Genomic DNA, 19,746 nt, shown 5'->3' with positions numbered 1-19,746 from the left:
ACATGTGTGTCATTATCAAAGAATCCATCATCCCGTGTCCTTTCACATGCTTGCTGTAGCAGAAAATCCTTTCCCCAGTGTCTGCTTCAGCCAAATGTTCCATCACATGTCTGCCTTTCCTTTCACATCTGTTTACTTCAGGAAAACACTCCTTCAAATCTTTGCTCGAGCAAGACACCATCCAACACAATTGACTCTCCAATGATCTCTTAAGTTTCCACTTCAAATCCCCCTTTTCACAAAGATAGCAATTGTGCCTGGGCAAGGGAATGCTCTTTGGGGCTAACTTCGGTCTCTTTCTTTGCCCAATCTATGTGGCATCAGTGAGGGAAAGCCGGCTGTAAATGAAGTATATATTCTTGCTAGCCTCTATTAAACACACAAAGGCTTGGAATTTTATTTGAAGAGCTGTAAGCCTTGATTGGGCAGGTTCTGTACTATTTTAACTTATGACCAATCCATGGGCCCTGTGTTACTTACTGTTTCAGTGTTGATCCCTATTATTCCTGCTCCATCAGCCTATACCTGAGCTCCACTGCCCCTGGTCACGTGCTTTTGAGCCATCAGGCCTCATGGCATCCTTCCTCTCTCCTTCCTCTTTCTCCTCCTCTCTCCTCTTCTCTTGTCTTCTGATCCCTACCTATGGCCCCCACCCCAGTGAAAGAAACAAAGCACAAAATACCACTCTATTCTCCAGCATTGGCAGAAAGACACATTCTTTTTAACCAGTCACAGACTAAGATGAGCAGATTTTACAAAGCAACATCTGGCATATGTGAGAATTTGTTTACCAGATTACCCAAGAATCAGAGGGTGGGGGCATCCAGATCATGACATTTGAATGCACAGCAGCAGGAGACCAACCCCAACAGCTGGAGGTGGTAGAGGCAGCAGTAGTACCCTATGGTGAGCAGTCTTCATACTACCATTGAACCCTGAGGTCTACCTATGCAGCAGATCCTCCACAGCATGGACAGGAAGCCTAGCCTCCCTGGCACTCTGAAGTGAGATGGCTCTAGACGCTGGTGGAGTCTTCAAAGTCTTTACAGATCCCTGGTCCTCTTCTGGCAAACAGGAACTAAAGAGTCTGTCCGCTTGGTCCCTTTTGTCCTTTCTTAGAACCTGCCTCTACCCATCTTCATTCCAGACCTTTCTATCTTCTACCCTACACCCCTGTCAAATGCTTCCACTACCACAGGGCAGCAGGATCAAGGTACTTGGCCTATTTCACAGCAAAGCCTGATGACTACTCACCCCTGCCTCAGCCTTTGCTGTCTGCTGCCTTCTCCACTGCTGTCTGTTCAACCCATACTCCTGATAGGAAGACAAGAATCAGACTGCTCAATGGAAGACTTTCAGGAGGCCAAACTGACAGTGCCAGGGGAGCCATCTTGAGTTTGTATCCTGGCTGAGCAAGTAGGCCCAAGCAGTCTGCTTCCATGGTGGGAAGAGCAGATGCTTCCCTTCCAGCCCAGGTAGATATGGTCGAAGTGCCATCTGGAATTCTGTGGTAGCAAAGCACGGCTGGACACACTGGCACAGATGGAGAGACGCTGAGACCTCAGGATCTGGGGTAACTGGCTAAAATTGGACTCTACTTTTTCCAAAGTAGCTGTGGAATATTCAAAATGGCCATCACACTGGCTTTTGGACCAGCACTCACAGTAGCTAGAGCAGCAACACATAGTCTGGCAGTGGCCAGTTAGGATATCAGGTCGCTCCAAACTGAAATATCTTTGCTTAGTTCTGAGAAAATGAATACCAGGCACTTGCAGCATGAACTTAATAAACACACTAATGAAGTTTATAAACAGGGTCTCCCTGTGTAATTTGGGCTGGCCTGGAACTCTCTAAGTAGACCAGGCTGACTTCTAACTTACAAAGATTGGCCTGCCTGTGCCTCCTAAGAGCTGGAATCAAAGGTATGAGCCACCATAGCTGGCCATTGTTAACAGATTTTGACAGTGCTTACCCCAGCCCCAAGGAAACCTGAATCCACCACACACACAAACATACAGCATATGTACACACACACACACACACACACACACAAACACAGAAACCTTTCTCAGGAGGGTTATAAGCTCAAGACTAATCCTGTCTCAAAAAAGAAAGAATGAATGAGAGGAAGGAAGGAACCCAAAAACACAAAACATAAACCTCAACCAGGGGTTTAAGAGGTCAAGGTTAGCCAACTGTGGCAGTGCTTGCCTTAACTTCAGAAGTCATGTGGTAGAGAGTCACAAAAACCTCTGTGAGTTCAAGGCCAATCTGGTCTGCATAGTTCCAGGACACACTGGGCTGTGTATAGAGACCCTATCTCAACAAAACAACCAACAAAGATAGATCAAACTGAGATGCCTATAACAGCAGGAGAAATTGGGTTGAAGAGATTTGTTCAAGGGAAGCCATGAAGCAAATGGAAGACAGGGGCAGGATAGAGACAGGGCAGGGGTCACATGGACAGTGGTCTGAAGTCTGCCTTGTCTAGACACAGACTGTGAGTACAGCTCTTAACTAAACATTGAGGTTCACAGTGAGATGGGCGGGACACAGGCCTTACTTCTCATGGTCTGATTAAGAGGCCATTTGACCCTCTCCCTAGTCATACTTTCCTTTGACCATCACATGACTTGTGACCTTAAGATCACTAAGAACAGGACTAGACTGAGCCAGGTATTTGACTAGGATCCTATTGTCTTGCCAAAATATACACCTTCCTAGGACACAAACACGGGGTCCCAGGAAGTTCTAAGATGTGTCCTGGAAGGGGTCTTGAGGGTCTCAGCATAGGCCCCCTGCCCACTGAGTAGACTAGGGCAGGGAAAAAAGAGCATCAAGATGGGAGGGAGCACCTGCCACCATTACCATGAAACTCGCTGGTGCTCTGGTGCTCCTCGGGGATGTCCTGTTCCTGACTTCAGGAGGAGGTGGGTATTACTATGTGGGGCCAGGGATGCAGGCTCTCCAGGCTCTAACTCCCTCTATCCCCTGGGCTATGCTGATGCCTGACTTTCAAAGGAGGGTGACCTTGTTTTTGTGTTCCAGATTGTGGCCTTTGCCCAGTTATAGAGACAAAAGTTGAACTATTTTTTCTCGGGACCTTAGAAGACTACCTTAAGCATGTGAAAGCATACACTAATAATACTGTCTTACTGGAAGAGGCTGAAAGAATGAAGAACTGTGTCTATAGCAAGTTGACAGAGGAAGACAAGACACACATAGCCAATGTCATTGTGAGACTCTGTGTCTGGCTAGGGGCATGCCTTGTGGCCCTCTCCACCTCTGAAGCTTCTCTGGGAATACTGAAATGTGACACACCTGATTGAGGATGGCAGGAGGATGGGACAGGAAGGGACTCTCAGGCTGCCTGAATGGGGCCGGGCTGCTCAGCTCAGACAAGCCACACTAGATCCTAGCTCAAGTGTGGCCTCCATCAGTCTTCCTGACACAGCCTTCCAAGTCTAGCTGCACAAGCTTGAGGCCTGGCACCCTTCCGCAGCCTGGCTCTTTTATCCTGACCTTTCAAGCCTACCACACCAGCCCCAAAACAGTTCTCTGTTTTTTTGTTCTTGGTACCTTCAGGCCACTGTGTGGATGCCAGGCCTGGGGCATTCGAGGATAGAATTAAAGTGAACCCATGTTGTCCCTAGAACTGGTAGGATAAGTCATTGCCTCAGCTGCAGAACTGTGAGGGTCATAATCACCATGTGACAGGAGTCAGTTCCCTGTGATGCCCCAGCTACACACAGGCTCACATGGAGCCCTGTCAGCTTCTCCCCTTTCTGTCCCACAGGTGCCTATGGTGTCCCACAAGATGGCTCTTCCCATCTGGCTATATTGGAGGCTCTTTACAGAGCTAGTCTCAACAGATTGGGGACCAGGCTCCCTGGTCCTGGTAAGACACAAGAGTAATTGCAAACTGGCTGCCGGTCCTTCCAGGAGGTTTCTCAGTGCATGATCAGTGAGGCATGAGTTCTCCTTTACCTCTGAGGCCTCATTTGGCTTTCTCTTTGCAGGAAAGAATTAAAGCCAGCCACTTTTGTTGATGGGAACCTTTTTGCTCTCAAGGAGGACTCAAGGGAACCACTTGCCTGCTCACCTGCAGAGATATAGCAAATCGGACCCCTTCCCCCAGGGTGTCTAGAAACAGAAATCCAACAATAAAAGCCTTGCAATTCACAGGGGAGCCTGGAGTTTTAGATCACAGGTTGGCCTCACTTTTTAACCTCTGTTGAGGACCTGTTCACCAGCTTAGAGTCAGAAAATAGCATGAGTCATGTGGCCATGTCAGTGTGTGAATGCTCTCCAGCCTAAAGTCACCCAGTCTATAGGATTTGTCCCTTCCTAGAGCAACACCCCAGAGACCTAATCATCCTGCTTCCTCATGACACCATCTCTAATGTTACCACACTGGGGACTAAATTTACAGCACAGGAACTGGGTACAAAAGGAAACCAGATTCAAACCAAACAGCACAGGAGGAGGCCATCTTGCATAGACTGAGGCCTGATGTCTATGAACCATGCCTCCAACTCACCAGAGTCTAGCCACAGCTTGCTTCTGAAGGGGGGCCTCCTGCCTCTCTGGGGCCAAGGAGTGGTTTAGGAACTGTCAAGTTGATGTGATTTAACTCTCCTCACTACACATGAGGAACCTGGAGGCTTGTCTACTATGCTTCTTTCTACAGATTTAAAAAAAAGACTGTCTCTATCTGTTGCATAGCTTACAGTTCTGCATTGCTGTTCATCACAAACGAAGTCAGGACTGGAACTCAAGCAGGTCAGGAAGCAGGAGCTGATGCAGAAGCCATGGAGGGATGTTCTTTGCTGGCTTGCTTCAGCCTGCTCTCTTATAGAACAAAAGAATGCCAGCCCAGGGATGGATCCACCCACAAGGGGCCCTCCCCCTTGATCACTAATTGAGAAAATGCCTCACAGTTGGATCTCATGGAGACACTTACCCAACTGAAACTCCTTTCTCAGTGATAAGACACAAAAAACCAGCCAGTACAGAGTGAGATCGCTGGATTAGTGTTTCTCTACACTGTGTGTCAAATACCTGACAGAGACAGCCTAAAGGGGGATGGTTCATCTGGCCTCAGCCTCTGGAAGTGTCAGTCTAACATAGCAAGGGATGAAAGATACCCTGGTGCGATTGCAGTTGGGGTGATGGTAGACCAGGGAGCAGAAAGAAGGCCATACTGGTACTTTCTGGTTCTCTCCCTTTCCTCTTCAGGCTCCTCCTCTGCAGGCTGGTGTCTCATAGTATACAATGGGCCTTCTATGCCTCAGCTAATCCACTTTGAAAATGTCCTTGCAGAGGCATTCAGAGTTGCGCCTCCTTTGAAGTGACTCTAAATCTAGTCAAGTTGACCATAAAGTCAAGCCATCAGGCTTGGAGGAGGTGTTGGGGATCTGCCAAGGGTCTAAAACTTCCACTGTGCAGATTAATACAACTCTAGAGGTCTGGAGCATTGCACCATGCCTGCCTGGATGCTGCCATGCTTCTGCCTTGATGACAATGGACTGAACCTCTGAACCTGTAAGCCAGCCTTAATTAAATATCTTTTATAAAACTTGCATTGGTCATGGTATCTGTTCACAACATCTAATGCCTGATTTTTTTAGAACCTTCAACACATAAATTAAAACTATTTTAATTCTTTCTACTTAAGGCTTTCTTTTACTATATAGCAAAACCACCTCCAATGACACACATAGCCATATGGAATTTTATTGTTGGTAAATTTTATGTCTATCATAATAATTTTGTAAATGATTTAAAAAGTAAAGTGTTGGTTTCCCCCAGGATAAAGTCATGTGAGTGACCCCATCTCAAGGGATGGTTTCTTGCCCATTAATACTTGCTTGAGATCTTGACCTAGGCTACCAGGAACCTGTCACTAAGGAATGAAAGAAAACAAAACAGATAAATTGCCATGAGAACTATGGCTCAATATGTTTGCTCTGGCCAAGAGTTCCACAATCAGTTCCAGAAGACTTCCTTCCTTTAAAGTCTAATGCCTCAGTCTGTGGAACTCATCACACAGATTCTACTGGAGTTGGTGTGCCACTGCCCAACTATTTTGATGCTTAAGGCTTATTGTAAATATAAAGGGCATGAGTGTGTCTGTCATCTAACAACTCATTGATCTAGGAAGTGTCAAAGCATCGGATTTTTGCTATTTTTTACTACACATGAATCCATTCATTGTGTGGAAATGCTTAGCTAACTATCCTCCCTTAATCTGCATTAGAGAGTTTATACTGGGCCGTACAAAGGCAGCGAGTTCAGGAAATCCCGTAGCTTTATATTAACCCCTGCTCAACATTAGAGGACGCATAGTAGAGAGAAACCTCACAGGTGCAAAGAATGTAAAATGCTCTTCCCACCCCCTGCAAGGCTAGCCTCTTTTTGTTTGCTTGTTGTTGTTGTTCTATTTTGCTTGTTTTATTAATTAATTCAGCCTGCTCACTACCCCATCCCACAATCCTTCCTCTCATTCCTCATCTCCTTATTGTTTGAGTGGGTGGGCCCCTCTTGGGTTACCTTCCCCTCCAATACATCATCTCTGCAAGGCAATGTGCATTTTCTCCCACTGAGGCCAGACAAGGCAGCCAGCTAAAAGAACATATCCCACAGACAGGCAGCAGCTTTCGGAATAGCCACCGCTCCAGTTGTTCCAGACATACATAAAGATCAAGCTGCACATCTGCTATATATGTGCAAAGAGGCCTAGGTCCAGATTGATGACTTAGTCTCTGAGAGACCCACAGGACCAGGTTAGTTGACTCTGTTGGTCGTACTGTAGAGTTCTTATCCCTTTGGGGCCAGCGTTCCTTCCCCTTATTATGTAGGTGTACCCAAGCAGCGTTCACTGTTTTGCAGTGGGTGACTGCATCTGTCTGAGTCAGTTGCTGTTTGGAGCTTCTCAGAGGACAGCCATACTAGACTTGTGCCTATGAGCGTAACAGAATATCATTAATAGTGTCAGGGATTGGTGCTTGCCCATGGGATGGGTCTCAAGTTTGACAGGTTATTGGTTGGCCATTCCCACAGTCTTTGCTCTACCTCTGAACCCCACCCACATCTCTGGGATCTTCCTACTGTTAACAGACACCATAACCAAGGCAGCTCTTATAAGGACAGCATTTAATTGGGACTGGCTTACAAGTTCAGAGGTTCAGACCATTATCATCAAAGCAGGAGCATGACAACATTCAGACAGACATGGTACAGGAAGAGGTCTACATCTTCATCTAAAGGCTGCTAGCACAGTACTGGCTTCCAGGCAACTAGGTTAAGTGTCTTAAAGCCCATGCCCACAGTGATACACCTACTCCAACAAGACCACACCTATTCCAACAGGACCACACTTCTGATTGTGCCACTCCCTGGGCCACACACATACAAACCATCACAAAAAGCCAGCCTCTTTATATACCAAAGAACTCACAATGAAGGAGACCTTAAGCAACTGGCTCTCCCTCCTTTGATATAAGAAGATTTACTTTGGAGTAAGACCTTGACATTCATGAAGTGTGCAACTTCTTCAGACAGTTTAATGACTGAAAGCAGAGATGACTGCCAAAGTGGCCAATCTGATACAACCATCACTCACAAGTTGATTGCGTCTAGACATGAGCGTGGAGACCTGAGCTATGGGTGACATGTATGTGAGAGGCGTCAGTAGGCCCAATGATCTTGGAATCTACACAAATCCCTTTCCAGAGTCCTATCACTATTGGTCCTTGCGACTGAAGCAGGCTCAGTTCTGGAAGCTGGTGTGTATCATGTCGCACAGTGTTCCAAGCTTAACATGTATGACTTCCTGTATAATCCTTTGAGGGTATCAGGTGTAGAACAAGCCCATTGCAGTCTGCAATAATTACACCAGGTTCGATTAGTAAAAATGGAGGGTGGCAAACCCAAGAAGGCTCTAAGAACTGTGAGCAATGAGGGCCTTCTCAGGTTTTTTTTCTCTATAAGCAAATATTCAAATGTTTCTGGATACACAGGCCAGAAAATGGAGAAAGAAAAAAAGATATGATAGTCCCTTGACCTGGAACTCAAAGCCAGTCTTTACTGTTCCTGATGTTTTGCTTCAGTCAAAGAAGACATCTCTTCCAAAGACTGTGGGACCAGTGGGCATTTGATTTTCCAATAGATAGAGGAAATCAGATTTTTGTGATGGTGTACTGGCTAGTTCTCTGTGTCAACTTGACACAGGCAGGAGTTATCACAGAAAAAGGAGCTTCAGTTGTGAAAGTGCCTCCATGAGATACAGCTTTGGGGCATTTTCTCAATTAGTGATCAAGTGGTGAGGGCCCCTTGTGGGTAGGTCCACCTTTGGGCTGGTGCTCTTGGGTTCTATAAGAGAGCAGGCTGAGCAAGCCAGGGGAACCAAGCCAGTAGGAAACATCCCTCTGTGACCTTTGCATCAGCTCCTGCTTCCTGACCTGCTTGAGTTCCAGTCCTGACTTCCTTTGGTGATGAACTGCAACGTGGAAGTGTAAGGTCAATAAACCCTTTCCTCCCCAACTTGCTTCTTGGCCAGGATGTTTGTGCACGAATAGAAACCCTGACTAAGACAAATTGGTACCAGCATAGTGGGGTATTCCTGTGACAACCTGACCATGTTTGGGGGAGGACTGTGGACTTTGGAACTTTGAGCTAGAAAAGCCATTAGAATATTGAGAGCTCTGTTGAAAGTTCTGTAGGAGCTTGGAAGACAATACTAAGAACAGTGCAAAAGATGGAGGCCTGGCTTGTGAAATTTCAGAGGGAAGATTAAAGATTCTTACAGTGGCCATGTTTTGATTGTGAAGATTCTGTGGTTTTGGTTAGCTGGGGCTGAAGAATCAGCTGTGAGTAACAAGATACCAGAACCACTAAAGCCAACCTTTGTGTTACTGGGACTATTGATGCTGGTTAGCTGGAGCTAAGAAATTAGCAGTGATTAAGAAGAGACCAGCATCACTGAGAGGAAATCTTCTTGGAAGTGTTTTCTGAGAGCACAGAGAGTGTGTTCCAGAGATCGCCACAGTTGTATTTTGTGCTGTGGATGGACTTGGGACTGTGTAAGAGTCAACCACATTGTACTCAACTTGAAGGCATGAAGGGGTCATGAAGAGCATCTGAGGCTTTTGGCACAGTGAGAGGCCATGGAAGGCCATTGGTGAAGATGCAGCCTCAGTTTCAATTGATGGCCCAGGACTTGAAGGGGTCATGCATAGGAGCAGAGGCTTCTCACCATGAAGCGAGCCTATGAGAGGCTGTTGGTGAAGCCTAATTACAGTGGAAGATAGCAATGTTTTGGAGATGCCAGTACCATGTGATGACCACAAAGAACAGCAGCAGCAGTGCAGTACAGGCAGCTGGAGCCTAGAAGACAAACTGTGTGCTACAAAGGGCAGAGCTAGAAAAGCCCTTGGAGGAGCCCAGAAGATCATGAGTCCCAGACATTGGACATTTGGAGTTTTAGTTTTGCTTTTGGATGTTGACTGTGCCCTGATATGTTTCCCACTTGAAGGAAGAAAGTATTTTAGTGGAGCCCACAGTTAAGACTTTGAACTTTTAAAAGAATTTGAATTTTAAAGATATTGGATATTTTAAGGTGATTAAACTTTTAATATGTAAAGACGGTGGGACTTTTAAAGTAATTTAGATCTTGGGGATGAATAAGAAAGTAAGGGTTGAGGAATAATAGTGATGTGTATGTGTGTCAAGTTGACAAGGGGTCAATTGTACTGGCTAGTTTTGTGTGTCAACTTGACACAAGCTGGCATTATCACAGAGAAAGGAGCTTCAGTGGGGAAGTGCCTCCATTAGATCCAGCTGTGGGGCATTTTCCAAATTAGTGATCAAGTGGTGAGGGTCCTTGTGGGTGGTTCCACCTTTGGGCTGGTGCACTTGGGTTCTATAAGAGAGCAGGCTGAGCAAGCCAGGGAAAGCAAGCCAGTAAGAAACATCCCTCTGTGACCTCTGCATTAGCTCCTGCTTCCTGACCTGCTTGAGTTTCAGGCCTGACTTCCTTTGGTGATGAACTGCAACGTGGAAGTGTAAGGTCAATAAACCCTTTCCTCCTCAACTTGCTTCTTGGTCATGATGTTTGTGCAGGAATAGAAACCCTGACTAAGACATACGGTTTAAAAAATAATTTTTGTACTGAACCATTTCTTTTATTAAAGCTCAGTTGAAGCAGAATTGATGTGCCCTCTACTGTGCATAAATTATAAAATGTAAGAGGTTTGTTGTTGTGGATGGTGGTGGTGGTGGTTTTGTATTGTGAGGCAAGATTTCTATATGTAGCCCTGGCTGTCCTGGATTTCTCTCTGTTGACCACGATGGCCTCCAACTCAGAGATATTTCTACTTCTGCCTCCCAAGTGCTGCAATTAAAGTCCTGTGCCAACACTGCCTGGCATGGTAGGTATTATTTAATGTATAAACCCAAGAAATCACTGTAGTCATGATAATGAACACCTACCTTCACTGGTCCTAATGTGCCCTCCTTTACAGTCACCCCTTTCCTAACTGCCCATCCTGGTGTTCATTGATATGTTTTCCCCTTTGAGAAGTTCTTGTAAATAAAATAAGTGTCTTTCATTCCTGTATAACCATGAAGATTTTCCATTAAACCTCAAGTGTGGGATTGTGTACAGTTTCTCCCATGTCATTTGTCCAAAGACGTTTAGCAGCCTTCTGGTTGAGACCATTGCAAATAAAGCTGCTCTGAGCATTTGCCTGTCCCTCTCTTCCATGCGTCAACATCCAGACATCAAGGCCTGCATGTCTCACTTCTACATGTTAGACTTTACCTTCTAGACATGATGGCACAGGTCAACAATGAAGGATTATAATACAAACATGTCCCAAGCGAAGGTACACACGTCATGACACACAGACCTATGTCAGACAGACCATTGTTGAGCAGGAGACAGAAAAACATGAGGAAGAGGAGGCCTCAACCTTTTCTTGGGGATCCATGGGCACAGCAAACAGTTCTTGGATTTATTGGTTTGAATAATCTCAATAGTGTTCAGGTTCAGGACCATGCCTGGAAAGATGTTTTGGAAAGATACTGGCTTGGGCATTAAAAGGTGGAGGTGGTCTGTTTGCTTAGGAATCATTGGATTGCCTGTGAGAGCTTTGTCCCTGGGGGGGGGGGACATTTGACTTCCCAAGGACTAGCTGCCTTCCTTAGGAAGCCTTAGGTGTTATCATGTCACATCAGGAAACAGATGAACAGAGAAATGGCTTCATGCTTGTCAGTCTTACACACTGACCAATGTGTCCTGTTTGTATGACTTTCAGTCCCTAATCCCGCTCACCAGCACTTGCTCTGTTCAACAAGTCTTCACAATTTTTGCCACACTTAAACAGACTAAGAGTTGTGGTATACATTGCTCAAATCTGTTTTTCAGTACATGTTGACAAACTGACTAATATTACTAATATCACCTGTGGAGAAGCACCTGTAGGAGTTCCTCTCATTTTGCAGTTTGGATTTGGCTCAGTAAGGAGGTGGCAGCTGGTACTAAGTGTAAGTAGACACCTGCTTAGGAAGCCAGTCTCTTGGCAACTGAGAAAAGCCTGTACCGAGGGTGAAATACAGCCCTTCCATTGCCAAGTCCCAGCACTTGTAAAGATGTAAAGTTGTAAAGATGAATCAGATGTTCTGGGGCATTTTGTTGTGCAAAATTTAAGTACTATGAGGTAAATCTGAGAATCCATTCCACATATCACATTCCAGTAGAAAATACACAACGGATTTTGGCACATGATCAGTGTAAATTACTTGAATATTGCACAGTATCTAATCTGTAGAAAATTGTAATAAATAAAATAAGATAAAGACCTACATCCTTCTCCCTTTAAAAAAAAAAGAGTTGTGGTATTGTGCTGTTTGTCCATTATAACAGTTGGAGTTCATCATTTCCCTTTACACTGCTTGCCATTCCTCTCCCTCTTAGCTGTGTGGCTGCTGTTGGGAGTTTGAGTGTATGTGGGAGAGAGGGCAAGCAGATGGAACAGTGTGCATGGAGATCACGGGACAATCCTCAGTCATCATTTAAGACAGCTCTCTGACTGTCTGACATTGTGAATTGCCAGGCCAGATGGCCTACAAATATCTGGGAATTCACCTGTCTCCTCCCATCTCTTGAATGGAGCACTAGGACTACAGACACATGCTAACAAGTCTGACTTTACACCGGTTCTGGGAGTTGAGCTCAGGTCCCCAATAACACACAATAGCACTCTGCCCATCGAACCTTCTTCCCAGCCCTTCCCTATTTTCCCTTTAGTTGGGCATGGACATCTATCTCTTTCCCCATTGAAGTGTTATTATTAAGGTACGGGTTTCTCTTAAGGATTTATTTATTTATTTTATGACTATGACTACACTTTTGCTGTCTTCAGGTATACCTGAAGAGGGTCACGGATGGTTTTGAGCCACCATGTGGTTCCCCGGGAATTGAACTCAGGACATCTGGAAGAGCAGCCACCTCTTAACTGCTGAGCCATCTCTCTATGCCCTGGTTTTGTTTTTGATGAGGGTCTCTCTATGTACACCTGGCTGTCCTGGAAATTGCTAAGTCAACCAGGCTGTGGCAAATGATGACTCTCACTAGCAAACCAAGAGAATCTGAGAAACACACCCATGTGATCCCTGAGTTACTCCCCTGTTATAACTGGACACAAGTAGCCCACAGTCCTCTGATAAAGCCCATAGGCAACACATGAGGTGTCGGTGAACCTCCTTTCTGTCCTGCAATCTGGTGAAGTCTAAGGCTTCTTACATGTAATTTCCCTCAGACAACCCCAGTCTGCACAGTACCACACAGCTGCAGTAAACTGAGCATGGGTGAGCACACCTACAGTCCCAGCACTTGGGAGGAAGAGACACATGGATCTCTGTGAGTCCAAGGCCAACCTAGACTGCATAGCATCATAAAAAGAAGGTTGCAAGGGCTCTCCCAGGATCACCTGGCTAATCAGGGACTGTCACTCTGCTCTGAGTGACCACACAAGTCATTAATCTCACTGACTCCCAGATCCTCTGAAGACCTCACAGGACTCCCGTTAAGCACACACACACATGGGGCACAGAACAGAGCTACAGGAATTTATTAAAATCAGCTGAAGAGATGAGGGCACAGGTGTCAGGAATCCAACTTCAGGAAAAAGGACAGGACAGCAAGACAGCACTCGAATCAGACATGGTGCAAAGATGGGTTGCCCAAGCCCATTAGACTGTAAGGGCCTTAAAGTTGATGAGCTGATCTACAATATTCTAGACCATATCACTGCCATGGTATTTCAGGCATTCTGGGCTGAGGAGCATGGATTCCTGGAAAACAGACAGACAGAAACAGAGGTGGCTACAGTCAATGTGCAGGACCTCAGCAGGGCTCCCCAACCACCCAGAATGAGATCACTCTTCATCCACAAGAAAGAAAATCTTCTGCAGTGATTCAGGTCTCCAGCAACAGACTCTGCCTCAAGGGAACTGGAGGCCACCCACAGCCTTCAGGAGGAAACCTGAAAGCCTCCATAGCCAGACAGGAAAGAAGGGGAGAAGGTTCCAGGAGTCATGATGGGGGCTAGGTCTAGAGAGAGACGTGATAGCTGAGTATGAGTTTGGTGATGTCTCCAATACCTGAGCACATCACCCCATGCACATTGGCAGTATGACCATGTTAAAAATACATCCCCCATGGGGGCTTGTTACAAGAAATTCATTTTTGGATAACACTGTGGTTTTGCCGGACCTGACACTCAAATAAAAGTACTTTGGGGAACAGGATGAGAGCTGCCCTGTTCAAAATATATGTCTCTGCGATTCCGTTATGCTTGAAACAAGAGGCAACAGGAGGCATCTCAGCTGTGGTAGGCAGTGGCAGACAATCCCTGGGCATAGGGGTGGAATTTAAGCCTTTGGGGGAGGTTCTGACTATACCTCAGATGATGTGAATGGATGGCGCCTCCATCTGAGGCAGGGGAGTAGAGTCAAGGGAGGTTCCAAAGAGGACCCTGGTAAGTAGACAGAAGTTTCTGGTATCTTCGCACAGACCTGTGATTACTGTACGTGTGCAGAGGCTAGAATAAAGACTCCCCTGTTCCTACTATGGGTAAGAACCCCATGTTTACCTAGCATGTGGTAGTGAATTGCAGGAACCTGCATGGAACAGACTGGATGTATACCTGGCATGCTACTTTGACCTGTGCTATGGTGATCAAGGGTTTAAATCCTCAGTTACAGGTCATCTGACATGTATTAATGATCACATTGATCATTTGTACACAGCCTTCCACAATTTACTGCATGGGAGAGTAAGTGAGGTTAGGGAGGACTTTACCAGAATTTGAGGATTGAGATGAATTTTGTAAACACCTCCCGCTTCGTAGCAACCCTGGAGTTTTTCAAAGGCCTCCAATTCCTCAGTAGAAACATCAAACAATGAAAGTTGGGACTTCATCATGTTCTTACTTTCAAAGAGTATTGAAAAATAGACCCTGAAGAAAGGAGGGCATGCTTCTGCTGCAAACACAGACATCATTGTAAGGCCACAGGCTGCCAGAAACAGGCTCAAGTGTTCTTGACACATCTACAAATGCCTTCACTATCTTTTCCCATAGTCCTGCCCTCCCAAAGACTGCAGTCTCACAGATATGACATGGTCTCCATGAGACACACACTTTACATGAGTGGACAGGCCCACATAGCTGACCCTTCAGAAAAGTCCTCCATTGGCCTCAGCCTCAACTGTACAACTAAGCATCATCACTAGCACAAGTCCACCTCCCCGACCCACCCATCCCAAGTGTTGTAACCCAGAGCAGAAAGTATCAATCGTCCTCTGCAGTTCCTTGCCTCCCAAAGACCCCTAGGTCTGTCTCAGGGCCCCACTTAGAGATCTACATGGGACTAAGATTGGGGTGAGCGAGGGTCCCACTCTCACTTGTCTGGAAGCCCAGCTCTCCAATCACCAGCAAGGCCAGCAGAAGAAGTGTCCCCTTCATGGTGGAGAGTGCTAAATGCACTAATCAGAGCAGATGCTCTTCCTTATAAACCATTATAGCCCTGAGCCCAGCAAACCCCACCCCCAACCCTACACCCCAGATGCTCCAAATACCTTTGGGCAGAAACTAGCACTGGTGGATCCCTGTCCAATTGGCTGACAGGAAGGGGTATGTGAGCCCTTCCCACTCAGAAGAACAAACACCATGGGAAGGCCTGAAGTCATTCCTTTCTGGAGAGAAGTTGTTCATTCTTTGCCAAAGAGAAGTTAGAGCTGACCTTTGTAAGGAGCTCAGCTCGAGTGCTGAGCCAAATGCCCCAAGGACCTGTCCTACTTGACAACTCTCCTTCCTGGTCACATCTTCACTTCTCCTGGCTCCAAGCATGGCCTCTCCAAGTTGGGACAGGAAGGCACAGGGGTCAAGGAGGGTTTCTGTCTCTGTAGGTAGTCAGCAGTCCAAAACACTGGATGTGCCTGAGGTCAAGGCTTAAACAGAAGGATGCATGTCTGGGTTCTTGTAAGGCCTCTTGAACATCTTTAGCTGCTGAGGCCTTTGAACTGGATCCCTGAGGACATGGAGGTGACATCTTACTCTTGGTTTCTCTCAACCAGGGTAGTCCCCAGCTCTTTGGCCATGTGGGTATCCTTGGGAGCTGATGATGGTTTTATATCACCAATTCTGCTTCACTCCATAGTAGGTCAATCCTATTGTCCTGCTCACTCTGTCCCCTCTCAGCTCTGTCAGGAACCATGTCTCTAAGAGGTTTGATCAGTAGAGTCCATGTGGTGAGAGCAGTGAGTGGTAGAGTGAGGGACTCACCGCTCTACATGAGCTCTCAGTTGTCCACAACCCCACGGGCTAGTGTGGACTGCCTGGCTGTAAACTACAGTGCTCCACTGGCCACAGGCAGTGCTCTGTGTGTATAGACTATCTCACGTTCAGAACAACCTACTTACCCTAAGGAAGACAATTTCAGCACAAATGAGATGTCAGCTGGGTGTTGTAGTCCATGCTTCTCGAGACAGAAATCCCTTCAGTCCAAGCTCACCCTGCATGCAGTGTGTGATGGTTCATCTTGATGATCATCCTCACAGGGTTGAGAGTTGCGGTGGAAATACAGCTCTGTGTGGAAGTTTTTATGCTTTGTCAATTGATGACCATAGACTGACTTTCATGTGTCAGCATGGACTATGGTCATAGAAGGGGTGCAAAGAGGAAAACAAGCTGGGCACAACCATTCATGCCTCTCTGCTTCCTGATTGTAGATGTGGTCAACCACCTCAAGTTCCTCACTGTGCCTAGCTCACCGTGATGGACTTTGTCCCGTAAAACTGTGAGCAGAAAGATGCTTCTCCCCTGACATTTGGTCACTAGTTCACTACAACAGTGGTGGAGTGTGGGGAGCTGTTTTGATGGGCCCTAAAGATGGTGCCTGGCCATGCACCAGGCTTGCTGCTCGACGAATGGGCAGGTCCTTGTTTGAAAGAGCTTGAGTGCCTACCCTGCTTCCGCCTTGCTGTGGCCTATGAGCATCTGCCACGTGGCTCATGGGGATTGGCTCACCGCTTCCACCTTGATGCAGCCTATGAGCATCTGCCATGTGGCTCATGGGGATTGGCTCACTATATTATATTTAAGGGGGTTGGCGAAGTGCCTCAGGAGTCAGAAGATTGTTCAAGATTCCTGAATAAATGGCTTAAAGAAGAGTTCGTGTGTTGTGTCTTTCCTTGCTGGTCGAGATGGGCATGACAAGTGGTGGCCCCCACGGGGATCCTCCATTTCATACGACTCAGAAATTTTTGCAATCAGGGCAGCTGGCTGGTAAGTTCCCAGGTAAGGAGGGACAAAGGCAAAAGTCCTCAGTACAAGAGACTATAAAGACTCCTGTGTGGAGTGATAACGAATTGCTGAAGTGAGATCTAAGCAAAAGAAAAATAAATATGGGCGTTTCTCCATCGCACGCAATTTTTCTGGCTCTTCAGGAGCTGCTGAATTCAAAAGGAAAAAATAAAATCAGAGGAAATAAGGGGATTGGCTCTACAGGGACTGATTTAACCTTCCTGTCCCTGGATCTTGATAAGCGACCCTTGTTGGAGCTAATCATAGATGGAAAGAAAATTTTGGGTCTGTTAGATACTGGAACAGATAAAAGTATTATAGCAAAAAAGGAATGGCCTGCTAGTTGGCTAATACAAGCTTCTTCACAGACTCTACAAGGACTAGGCCATGCAAAAATCCCAGACATGAGTGCAAGAAAGTTAAGATGGCAAGATGTGGAAGGTCATAAGGATGTTATGCAGCCTTATGTTTTAGAATTACCAGTCTCCCTATGGGGGAGAGATCTCTTGCTGGAAATGGGGTTTAAATTGAGTAATGATTCTCCCTATTCCCTTAAGGCTCAAGCCATGATCAGAGATATGGGGTTTTATCCCAGTATTGGAGTGGGAAAATATTTACAAGGAAGAAGAAATCCAGTTCAAGCTAGAGGAAATAAGGGAAAGGAGGGTTTGGGTTTTTCATAGGGCCACTGGGGAAGGAATACCTATTACTTGGAAAATAGAGGAGCCAGTGTGAGTTCCTCAGTGGCCTCTGTCCTCTGAAAAATTACAAGCAGCCAATCAATTAGTGGAGGAACAATTACAATTAGGAAAAATAAAGCCCTGGAATACACCTATGTTTGTAATTAAGAAAAAAAATCTGGAAAATGGAGGTTATTACATGACCTTAGAGCCATTAATCAACAAATGCAGATCATGTGGCCAGTACAGAGAGGGCTGCCCTTGCTCTCTTCAATACCTGCTAAATGGCCTCTTATACCTGTGGATATTAAGGATTGCTTTTTTTCCATTCCCTTATGTGTAAAAGATAGTGAAAGATTTGCAATTACTGTTCCTTCCCTTAATCATGAAAAGCCAGGCAAAAGATATCAGTGGGTACTGCTACCACAGGGGATGGAGAATAGTCCCACTATGTGCCAACCCTTTGTGGGAGAAGCTCTTTTGCCATTTCGAAAGAAATATCCTGAAGTAAGATGTGTCTATTATATGGATGACATTTAGATTGCTGCCCGTTTGGAAGAAGTTCTGCATAAAGTTTATATAGATCTGGTGAAGGCTTTAGAGGATAGAGGATTATTTATAGCCCCGGAAAAGGCTCAGCAAAAACAAGTGATAGATTATTTGGGAGCTAGCCTACAAGATCAATGAATAGTTCCCCAAAAGGTGGAGTTGTGAGTAGATAATTTAAAAACCCTGACATGATTTTCAAAAATTGTTGGGTGATATTAATTGGATTAGGTGTTATTTAAGACTTCCAAATTATGTATTAAAGCCTTTATATGATATTTTAATGGGAGAAGCTGCTCTTGATTCTCCTCGAAGCTTAACATCTGAGGCACGACAAGCCCTGGAAGCAGTAGAGAGAAGTAGCTGGAGCCTTTTTATAACGTATAGAATAGGGCAAGGATATTTCTTTATGTGTTTTACAATCTTTTCGGCACCCTACAGGGTTGCTGTGGCAGGGTGGGCCTTTGCTGTGGATTCATCCAACAATATCAGCCGCCAAATCGGTTGAGTATTATCCTACAGCAATGGCTTCTTTAGCTACTGTATTCAACAGTGTTTACAATATTTTGGATATGCCCCTGCCGTAATTATCACCCCATATACTGCTCAGCAAATTAAGATTTTGGATGTTACCATTGATGATTGGGCCATATTACAATGTAGTTTTGCTGGCAAATCAGATAATCATTATCCTAAACATCCTTTGATGTAGTTTTTTAAAGAACATCCCATAATTTTTCCAAGGTAACAACTCAAGGACCCATTAAAGGCTCCGTTAATGTGTTTACTGATGGGTCCAAAACAGGATATGGAGCGTATTTAATAGGCAAAAGAGAACCAAAAGTGTTTCAGTTTAAGCCAAGATCTCCACAGATTGTTGAGTTCCAAATCGTTTTAGACATGTTTCAAAATTGTCAGTTTCCTTTTAATTTGATATCAGATTCATCATATGTTGTCAATTTAGTAAGAGTAGTGGAAGCTGTAGGTAAATTTAAAATATCTAGTCCTATCCTACCTATTCAGGCATATATGGTGCAATAACAAAAATCTATTATGGGAAGAAAAACTCCTTTTTTTATTACTCATTTGAGTGCTCATTCTGGACTTCCTGGGCCTATTAGTGAAGGTAATGATGTTGTGGATAAATTTACAAGAATGCAGTTCATTTTTTCGAGTTCCAAAATTGAATGCGCTAGTGCCTTTCATCATAAATTTCATGTTAATGCTAAGACATTACAGAGTGAGTTTCAAATCTCTAGATCTGATGCTCGGGAGGTGGTTTTAAGGTGTCCTCAATGCATAATTCATCTACATCTGCCCTCTTTGGGTGTGAATCCTCGAGGTCTAAGACCCTTACAAGTTTGGCAAATGGAGGTTACACATCTCCCAGAGTTTGGTACCTTGAAGTATGTTCATGTGTCTGTGGATACTTGCCCAAGTATCATTTATGCTTCTCCTCTCAGTGGAGAGAAAGCAAAAAATGTCATCGGTCATTGCCTGGATGCGTGGGCGGCCTGGGGTAAGCCTCAACAATTGAAAACAGATAATGGACCTGCTTATACAGGACATTCCTTTGCCTCCTTTTGTAGCCAAATGGAGATGTAGTTATTTCATTGGTTGCCTTACAATCCCCAGGGTCAGGGCATTGTGGA

General features: G+C 45.3%; 1 protein-coding gene across 1 annotated transcript; it reads left to right on the top strand.

The window, feature by feature from the left end:
* Positions 1-2,869: 2,869 nt before the first annotated feature.
* LOC127682710 (major allergen I polypeptide chain 1-like) lies at positions 2,870-4,049 on the top strand. The gene is made up of 3 exons (XM_052179292.1): positions 2,870-2,930; positions 3,049-3,236; positions 4,020-4,049. The coding sequence occupies exons 1-3, from the start codon at positions 2,870-2,872 to the stop codon at positions 4,047-4,049; spliced, it is 279 nt and encodes a 92-aa protein (XP_052035252.1).
* Positions 4,050-19,746: the final 15,697 nt, after the last annotated feature.

The sequence above is a fragment of the Apodemus sylvaticus genome, chromosome 1 (assembly GCF_947179515.1).
Source record: "Apodemus sylvaticus chromosome 1, mApoSyl1.1, whole genome shotgun sequence".
Taxonomy (NCBI): Eukaryota; Metazoa; Chordata; class Mammalia; order Rodentia; family Muridae; genus Apodemus; species Apodemus sylvaticus.
The sequence above is the reverse complement of the archived record's forward strand: the minus strand, read 5'-3'. Positions and strand labels throughout refer to the sequence as shown.

Coding starts and splice junctions, on each gene's coding strand:
- LOC127682710 (XM_052179292.1), top strand. CDS start 2,870: ATGAAACTCGCTGGTGCTCTGGTGCTCCTCGGGGATGTCCTGTTCCTG. Junction 2,931..3,048: donor GTTCCTGACTTCAGGAGGAG/GTGGGTATTACT, acceptor TTTGTGTTCCAG/ATTGTGGCCTTTGCCCAGTT. Junction 3,237..4,019: donor CACACATAGCCAATGTCATT/GTGAGACTCTGT, acceptor TTCTCTTTGCAG/GAAAGAATTAAAGCCAGCCA.